The 8712-nt window shown below is 46.8% G+C and overlaps 2 protein-coding genes and 1 long non-coding RNA gene across 4 annotated transcripts in view; 1 reads left to right on the forward strand and 2 right to left on the reverse strand.

Moving 5' to 3' along the window:
- Positions 1-8712, forward strand: part of LOC133143967 (WD repeat domain phosphoinositide-interacting protein 4-like) — a 60273-nt gene that overhangs the window by 51105 nt on the left and 456 nt on the right. The window contains exons 4-12 of the mRNA XM_061266295.1: positions 5959-6033; positions 6099-6203; positions 6263-6368; positions 6451-6545; positions 6622-6701; positions 6778-6986; positions 7076-7177; positions 7239-7384; positions 7461-7660. Of these exons, the coding sequence (XP_061122279.1) occupies positions 5959-6033; positions 6099-6203; positions 6263-6368; positions 6451-6545; positions 6622-6701; positions 6778-6986; positions 7076-7177; positions 7239-7384; positions 7461-7570 (1028 nt within the window). The 3' untranslated portion in view covers positions 7571-7660. The remainder of the gene's footprint in view (positions 1-5958; positions 6034-6098; positions 6204-6262; positions 6369-6450; positions 6546-6621; positions 6702-6777; positions 6987-7075; positions 7178-7238; positions 7385-7460; positions 7661-8712) is intronic.
- The window catches only part of LOC133143976 (uncharacterized), a 69029-nt gene that overhangs the window by 10990 nt on the left and 49327 nt on the right, over positions 1-8712 (reverse strand). The gene's annotated exons all lie outside the window — the stretch shown is intronic.
- On the reverse strand, positions 7740-8681 carry LOC133143973 (EKC/KEOPS complex subunit LAGE3-like). 2 transcript variants are annotated; one of them, XM_061266306.1, is made up of 3 exons: positions 8623-8681; positions 8308-8436; positions 7740-8232 (listed from the first exon to the last, which is right to left on the reverse strand). In XM_061266306.1, exons 1-3 carry the CDS (start codon positions 8664-8666, stop codon positions 8028-8030), a joined length of 378 nt encoding a protein of 125 aa, XP_061122290.1. In that variant the 5' UTR covers positions 8667-8681; the 3' UTR covers positions 7740-8027. The 2 variants fall into 2 exon arrangements, with proteins under 2 accessions (XP_061122290.1, XP_061122292.1); XM_061266308.1 differs by having other exon boundaries at positions 8308-8623.

Raw genomic sequence — 8712 nt, forward strand, 5'->3', positions numbered from 1 at the left:
AGTAGAGAAGCATGTAGAGAAAACACATGCTACAAATTCAAAACTAAAGATCATAGCGGGAGGTATACATAAATCACACCCTCCATGCGGAAAAAGTAGTAATAGACAAACAAAAACGAAAACAAATGAAAGCTTCAAAACACACTTTTCTGGTAGACCAGGATAGTGACACTTTTTACCAAAATGCAGGCAGAGGACAGAAAGGCCAGAGAGGGCGAGCAATGTCTAAAGGAGGCTTTAGAGGCCGAGGAAGAGGAGTTGTGCAACCTCCAATAAAATGCTGGAATTGCGGAGAAAACGGTCACATGACACGTGACTGCACAAATGAACAAAGACAGTTATGACGAGGCCAAAATCAAATCAAATCAGATTTCCATGTAATGAAGTGGGAACCTGGCTGCCAAAATTAAAGAGAAATTATCTTAAATATACAAGAGATATTTGTGTTGAAAGGATAAAGTAATACAAAGTAACACTTAAATTAAAATTTGCAAAATAAATGGAAAGGAATTACAAATAGCTTTTAAAAGTAAAATAGAGAATAAATCTGACAAGTAATACGAGCAAAAAGGTGTTCTTAGTGCTTCTATGTGTTCTTATATGTTGTGCGTCATGCTTTTGTGCTGGTGTGTGTGCGTGTGCGCGCAGAGGATCCTCATGAATGGGTGTGTACGAGTGCGAGTGAGAGGTGTGTTCTATGGAAGAAATCAGTCATGGAGAATGTTCTGGAGGCTGTTGAGCAATAATAGGGAAATTGAGAAGTGGATGATGGTGTGTTTAAGGTGGTTGGAGAAACTAAGATGAGCAGTGTGTGGAAGTAGAGAAAATAAGACGTGTTTGGCAGAAAGTGACTAGAATGGTGGGTTGATAGGACGAGGATAAAAGACAGCAAATGTTGTGTAGAAGACTGAAAGATGTTGAAGGTGAACATGATGAAGGGGGCAACAGCAAAGTTGGCCTGCCCTTTGAGAAGGTGAGACTGATAAGCGTGCCTGCGCTTGCGCGTTGTCGCGGGGCGGGGCTGTCCGCATGGGCCTGTGCTATGCTCGTGTGGGTGGTGGGCCGGCATCATGATTGTTGCAGGAAATGGCCAGCCTGTGACCAATCAACATTGATGCTGCGCCCCCCCTTCGCACGAGGGGTGCTATGGCCGCGGACGAAGCAGAGAAAGTGTGCGTTTCTCAGAGAATGTTTGAATATTTGAAGCAGGGTGATGCTTAAGGAAGACATGACAATGTTTGCATTAAGGATGAAAGGCACTGATTAAAAAAAAAAGGTATAACCAAAACGTCAGAGGAGGATGACGTTTGCGCAGCGTTGTTTGTTGGTATTGTTTGTGAGCTGTGTCTCTACTGTTTTTGTGTTGTCTGTGTGCTGTAGGTGTTATGTGTTAAAAGGGGGAAATTGGCTAATATAGGTGCAAAAAAGAATTTCCTACACTGTAGTCTATCTGACTTGCACCGCAAAACAAAAACGATTTTGTAAAAATAGGAAGTAAAAAAAAAAGCAAGCAATTAGGTTATGGGCAGAAACTATATTAATGAAACTTAATTAGAAACTAGCATTAAGGCTAGGAATTAATGCCTAGCCTTGATGAAACAAAATTTGAGAGATGGAAAGAACTTGCTTTCTGGAATTGGATGAAGAAAAATTATAAAATAATGACATTTTGAAGCTAAATTTAAAGGGTATAGTCAATTGGTTGTGTCAAGACTTTTAAGTTTTTACATTTGAGAATAAGAGAGCGATCGAGTTGAAGTTAAGAAACAACAACAATTAACTATTATACTAATTTACCGACGGTTATTTTGTTGATTTTTATCTTTTCCAATTAGTGGATTGGTTTGACACCTTGAGGAAGGAAAGATTAGGATGTGGAACACGGGTTTAGACAACCAGTTACACACGCAAAACATGTGTGCACTGGGACACTGAGAAGCATTTTGAAAGGTGTGTCAAATTGAATGGAGATGAAATCATATGTAGTAATACAACACTTTACTACATATGGATTCCCTAAATTGTACTATTGAGTTACATAAAACATACATTTTGATTTTTATTCAAATTGCTAAGATTCTTGTGATAAACGATGAGAAAATGATTGAAAAGAAACTACAACTAAGCTAGTAGCAGTCCAATTGCCACGAAAATAGCTATATGCACGTGTGCAGGGCACACACGAGACTGATTAGGTGCCAAGACGTAACAAGCTTGCAGACGGAACTGCATGGCTGTAGTGCAAAAGACGCTTCAAATTTTATACACAGAAGAAGCAGATTAAATTACTGAAATATTTTTAAAGATGTGCAGCAACAAAATCCATCGACTGAAATTCAATTATGGACGAAAAGAGGAGCAAGAGTGGAGAATGGTATCTATAAATGACCAGAAGACTGACCTATCCTCCAAAAAACATATACAAGTGGGCGGCAATATTGAGCCATGGTTGTGTGTCGCATGGCTCAAGAGGAGGGATAATGGGGCAGTTCAGTCAGCTTTATACATCATGTGAATTTGATTCATATTCAAAACAGTTAAACAGTTATAAAAATTTTTTTTTGAAGAGCTTGTTTAACATGTGCTTAGCGCAATCCACAGGGTTATAGTGCCTGGTCATAATAGATGCATTCTAAAAATGGATTGAATTGGCTTCAAAATATACACTGAATGCCTTAACAGTGGCAAAAACGTTATGTAAAGAAATAATAGTTTGTCAACAACTGCTGTAGATGAATGAATGAAGAATGGAATCAATATCTCGAAAATGAATGTGGATAGTTTGTTTACTGATTGTGAAATGTGTGACAGAGTGTTCTATATAATATCCGTTGAATGGAAGAAAAAGAAAAGAAACCATTGTTTTTAGAGAAAGTAGTCAACCAAAATTGTATATGTATCGACATGCCAAGATCTGGGAAAAAGCTGGAAAAAACAAAAATATAATGTCTTTAAATTTGAGAGGCGACGATGATCTGACTAAAATTGATGCAATTAAAGTCCCCAGAGGAGTTCCTGATTAATAAGAATTAATTGACCAAATTGAAGCGGGATGGGAGTCCTCCATTTGCTGCTGGTGGACGATGAACAAGAACGTTGACAGGATAAATTACATCCATTGCAACATGCAGAAATTGGGCAAACGGACACAAGCGGGACTTGAGGCGGTGCACGAACAGCTAGCCACGCCTTCCCTAATGTCAATCCAGAACCGCAATGCTCTTGTTATGTTGTTGTCTGGGAAAGGAAGGGTCTGCGCAATGTTCAGGGAACAATGCTGCACCTTCATCCAGAATGACACCGCCCCTGATGGGAGCCTGACGAAGATGATTGCAAACTTGCAAGCCCTCAACACGAGGATGAAAGAGCACAACGAGTGGATGACTTGCTTTTGGGAAGTATAAAGCCCTTGTGTCCTCAATTACTGCTATACTCACCTTGTGTGGATGTTGTTATATTCCATGTCTCCGTGCTCTGTTTAATCGTCTTATCACTACAGCAATCTCGCCCATGGACGACGAGATGGCCCGGGTATGCCTAATGTCTGAACAGCAACATGTCGATGATAACGATGATGATGATGCAGTTTTTGCACTTGAGTTTACAGACTTCTTCCCAGATCTGTGTGTTTCCGAATGATAATATCGCAACATTTATCTTTTTTTTGGTGTAAACTTATTTGTGCCATACTTGTGATCCGACAACCGAAAAGTGGTTGTTTTTGGTGATGTAAATATTGAGCAAATATGTGATAAACAGGAGGGAAATGTTGGAATAATTTAAGTAAAGCCTTGTCATTTATTAGTTTATGGCTATACTTTCATCTAGGTTTTTCTCTTGAGTGACAGGGATTCCTTTTGATCCCTGTGGATTTTATCCTTCCTGTCCTTATGTTATCTGTGTGTTTTTGTTTCTGTAAGAGGCCTTCACTAACAATGAGCAGAGCTTATTTACATAGGCGAAATGTTCTTATTTGGTTGAAAGAAACTTCATTCCTTTTAGTTAACTGTAGGTTTGGTTCATAGATGGTTACAAGTTATCCCATATTTACTCAATGTTTGTTAAAGTGTTTAGGACAAGTCACTCGTTCTTATTGCGTGTTACTTTACTAAGTAGATAAAGTCTAGCCAAGGTTTAGTTGCATTGTTCCACAGGAGTTATCTGATCTCGCTCGGAGACGACTCGGCCAACAACTGGAAGAGAACAGACGGGCAAACTCTGCGGGGGTCACGGGTCGACAATGAAGTGCTAATTCACACCACACTACATTCTTTTGCTAATCAGCGTTGCTACAGACACAATCTCCCCTCCCTTTAGTGTAGCAACGCCTCTGTAACCAGGGAAACCAAAACATTAAATAGAGGAGCACGTGGAGGGAGAACTCAGAATTGATGGAGATTGTAACCGAGTTTCCTCTCTCTATCGTTCTCCTCGCGAGTAAACCTGTTCTGGTTCTTTTCTCCTCTTCCTTCCAGTGTGTGGTTTAATGTCTGATGGTATTTAGACCTAACAGCAGCACATTAGCGTCAGCACCAGTGTCCAGCTTGAAGTCGATTGCAACACCTCTGATCGTGGCTGTTTCGTGCCATACAGTGTCCCTTGTTTGGTGTGCTGAATTCTTGGTTCCATTTCCAATCATGCCTATGTATAAACAGTCCATTTCTTTTTCTAAATTGTTTACAGTCTTTGTCTTACAATGGCTATTTTTCTCATAGCCACCCCTACACACCTTTGAAAAGTGGTTATTTTTTCCACATTTATGACACACAGCGCCGTAAGCTGGGCATTGACGAGGCTCATGCTTGTTTCCGCATTTACGGCACACAGTCGTTACCTGCTTCTTGTAGCTTGGTTTGTTCTTGTCCCAGCTGCGTGTTTGCACTCTTGCTCTATTCAATGCATCCACTGAGGCATCATGGACAACAGGTGACGCTTGCATCGCTTGTATTTGTGACTTGGCGAGTTCTGCTGATCTACATGTTTCCATTGCTCTGCGTAAAGTAAGTGCATTATCACGTAACAGTCTCTCTTTCAGATGAGTATCACTAATGCTGAACACCAATTTATCCCTTATCATGTCATCTTCATGTCTTCCAAACTCACAGTTCTTGCTCCTTTGACGTAGTTCTGTGATGAATCTGTCCACCGATATTCCTGATGACATTGTGTGTGACCAAAACTGATGGCGTTCAAAAACAACGTTCTTTTGTGGACTGCAGTAGCCTCTGAATGCTTCCAAAACTTCCTCCATCGTTGCTTCCTCCCCTTCTGGGGTAATGGCAAGTGTATTATACACTTCCAGCGCCTCTTCGCCGACAGTGTGGAGCAGGATGGCAATTTTAACCCCCTCATTTTTATCCACCGCGCCAGAAGCAACCATATAGAGCTGGAAACGCTGCTCCCACCTGCGCCAGTTTTCAGCGAGGTTCCCCGTGATTATCAACGGAGACGGTGGCCTGAACTGCTCCATGTCGGCTGTGTTAGCTCCCGTTAGCTTGCCGCTTATCTTCGGTCAACACGTGTTGAATACTGTCCTTGACTTACTCCGTAACTCCGTCTTCTGACACCATGTTGTGGCTTTATGCTCTGATACACTGTTGTAGTGTTGTCACTAACCGTGGGTTGCTTACTGGTTGTTTCACCAATAATACACGGAGGCAAGGATGCAGTACGAGTCGATCTTTACTGCCCGCTCAGTCAACATCTCCTAGACCCGCCATACAGACAGACCACACCCCCGAGCACCGAGTGCTCGATTCCAATCTACCACATCGTCCATCCGCAGAACAGGTATCGCTGTAGCCTAGCCCGGCTGTCTTTGGGCAAGGACTGGAAACCAAGTAGACAACGGGCCATTCCCACAGACTGACAATTTAGGCCGAGAGTCCTGAACGCCACACGCCATGTTGAAAATGCATGACCGGATTGGAGATGTGACAGTCGTTGCTTTGCTTTTAGGTTGTTTCTGCTGCTCCATGGAGTCTGGTGTGCGCATTTACAATGTGGAGCCTTTGATGGAGAAGGGCCACTTGGGTGAGCGTCTTGCTGCTCGGCGCTGGCCGGGCGCCTGCTAACATGGCCCGCCGTCTGCTTTGCAGATCACGAGCAGGTGGGCAGCGTGGCGTCGTGCTCCATGCTGCATCGCTCCAACCTGCTGGCCGTGGTCGGGGGCGGAGTCAGCCCCAAGTTCTCTGAGATATCCGGTGGGTGCCTTTTGAATTGGGCGAGCACGACCATGAAGCCAACCGGTGTGACTTTTCAGTGCTGATCTGGGATGACGCGTGCGATTCCCGAGACGCCAAAGACAAGCTGGTCCTGGAGTTCACCTTCACCAAGCCGGTGCTGGCGGTCCGGATGCGACACGACAAGTGAGTGGCGGCGGCTCGCTAAACTGGCCGAGAGGAGCGCAAACGTTGAAAGCAAACAAATTGGCGGGCTGCCTCCTCCCAGGATCGTCATGGTGTTGAAGAACAGGATCTATGTGTACAGCTTACCCGACAAGCCGCTCAAGCTCTTTGAGTTTGATACGCGCGACAACCCCAAAGGTGAGCGAGTGAGCCAGCGAGCGCTCGGCCAGTCAGTCGCGCGGCTTCCTTTTATTAGCGTCTGCTTTTCCACCAGGTCTGTGCGACTTGTGTCCGAGTCTGGACAAGCAGCTGCTGGTTTTCCCGGGACACAAATGTGGAAGTCTGCAGCTGGCGGTAAATTGCCCCTCACACTTCCAAGCGTACGCGGGAGAGCCTGCGTCGCCGTCATTAGTCCGCTCCCGCCCTCCAGGACCTGTCCAACAGCAAGCCCGGGACGTCGTCGGCGCCGTTCACCATCAACGCGCACCAGAGCGAGATCGCCTGCCTGGCGCTCAACCAGCCGGGAAGCGTGGCCGCCTCGGCCTCTCGCAAGGGGACGCTCATACGCCTCTTTGACACCAGCAGCCGCGACAAACTGGTGGAGCTGCGGCGAGGCACCGACCCCGCCACGCTCTACTGGTAAGCGTGCCCCCCCCCTTATTATTATTATTTTTTTGAATTGTCGGTTTGCTCACCGCTGACCATGTCCCCTCCCCGCACCTGCACAGCCTCAACTTCAGTCACGACTCGTCCTTCTTGTGCGCATCCAGTGACAAAGGGACGGTCCACATCTTCGCCCTGAAAGACACCAAACTTAACCGCCGCTCCGCGTAAGGCCGCCGCCCCGCTCCCTCGCCCACTCCCTCTTCAACGTGCGTGTGCGCCTGCCAGGTTGGCGCGCGTGGGCAAGGTGGGCCCCGTCATCGGCCAGTACGTGGACAGCCAGTGGTCGCTGGCCAGCTTCACCGTGCCCGCCGAGTGCGCCTGCATCTGCGCCTTCGGGAAGAACACATCCAAGAACGTCAACTCCGTCATCGGTCCGAGGGAGGGGTCGTCGTTTGCTGCGCACCGGCCACATTTTGCCTCTAACATTTCCTTTGCTCTCTATGGCAGCCATCTGCGTGGACGGCACCTTCCACAAGTACGTCTTCACGCCCGACGGAAACTGCAACCGAGAAGCCTTTGACGTCTACTTGGACATTTGCAACGACGACGACTTTTGATCCAGGACGGAAGGAAACGGGGAAGGACCCAAGGAAGAAACGGCAGGACACTTCAAGTGAAGCCAGGTGTCACCTTTTGCGGTTCGGCAGGTCCGTCACACCCCTGCGATTTCATTTGTACTTTGACACAAACTGAACAAAGGAAGCAAACCAGAAAAAAAAAGAAAAAGGCAGGCGACTTCTGTTTTTATTCAAAGCAAAATGATACGTACATTTACACATGAAGCACACGTGAGATCAGGGGAAAAACATTTAAATAAGAACCAAAAATACCCTGCCCCAACGCAGACGAGCACAATGGTCAGAGCAAAACCAACGGAGCGCTGGCTTGGCTGCCTTGCGTCTACAGCAGCTCGTGGCGACATTTTGGGCAATAGCTGACGCCAGTAATCAAGCGCGCGATGAAATCAACTTAGGAAAAAAAAGGATAAACATGCTTAACGCTAAAAACTTTAAATCAAGAACGCAGCATCGGCTCGCTGAAGTTTTCCATGAAGGCGGGCCCTCGCGTGTCCATCGAAGGTGGACGACCAAGAACGCTGTGAGGATCCTGTCCGACGTCGGCGGGAAAGGCACGCATGGTCTCCAAGACCAGGCCGAGGTGCTCCAGGAAGGAGTTGACGGATACGCGAAGGACGCGAGCTTGCTCTGCACGCCACTTCCTGAAAAGGTCACAAGAGGTCACTGGCGGGTGGGCGTGCGGGCGACGGCAGCGGGGCCGGGCGAAGGCTCCTCACGCGCTGAGCACACTCCCGGCGAGCGTCAGCCGCTTGCGGACGCCTCCTCGCCGGGGCTCGCGGTCGGGACTCAGCGAGCGCAGAGCCACAGTGGCCTGGCGCGCCGACTGGAAGGGAACTTGCAGCGAGCTAGAAAAGGGGAGGGTCAAGGAAACGTGTGCGAGTGACTCGACGTCAGCGCTCAGGAAAGAAGCCATGCTCGCTCGCGGAGAATCAGGCCCAGAGACGTCGGAGACGCGATAACCTTATTGCTAGTTTGGCTGAAACTGCAAAGAGAACTCTCGACGCTTCAACATCACTGCAATCCAAGGATACAATTCCATTTGGCTCGCTTGCTCGCCGCTCTCGGGCGCCGCCATGTTATTTGTCTGCGGAAGCCTTCTTCGTCCGAGTAATCGGAGCACA

Source organism: Syngnathus typhle, linkage group LG19 (genome assembly GCF_033458585.1).
Source record: "Syngnathus typhle isolate RoL2023-S1 ecotype Sweden linkage group LG19, RoL_Styp_1.0, whole genome shotgun sequence".
NCBI classification, from domain to species: domain Eukaryota; kingdom Metazoa; phylum Chordata; class Actinopteri; order Syngnathiformes; family Syngnathidae; genus Syngnathus; species Syngnathus typhle.

Coding starts and splice junctions, on each gene's coding strand:
- LOC133143973 (XM_061266308.1), bottom strand. CDS start 8,504: ATGGCTTCTTTCCTGAGCGCTGACGTCGAGTCACTCGCACACGTTTCC. Junction 8,233..8,307: donor GCCGGGAGTGTGCTCAGCGC/GTGAGGAGCCTT, acceptor TGACCTTTTCAG/GAAGTGGCGTGCAGAGCAAG.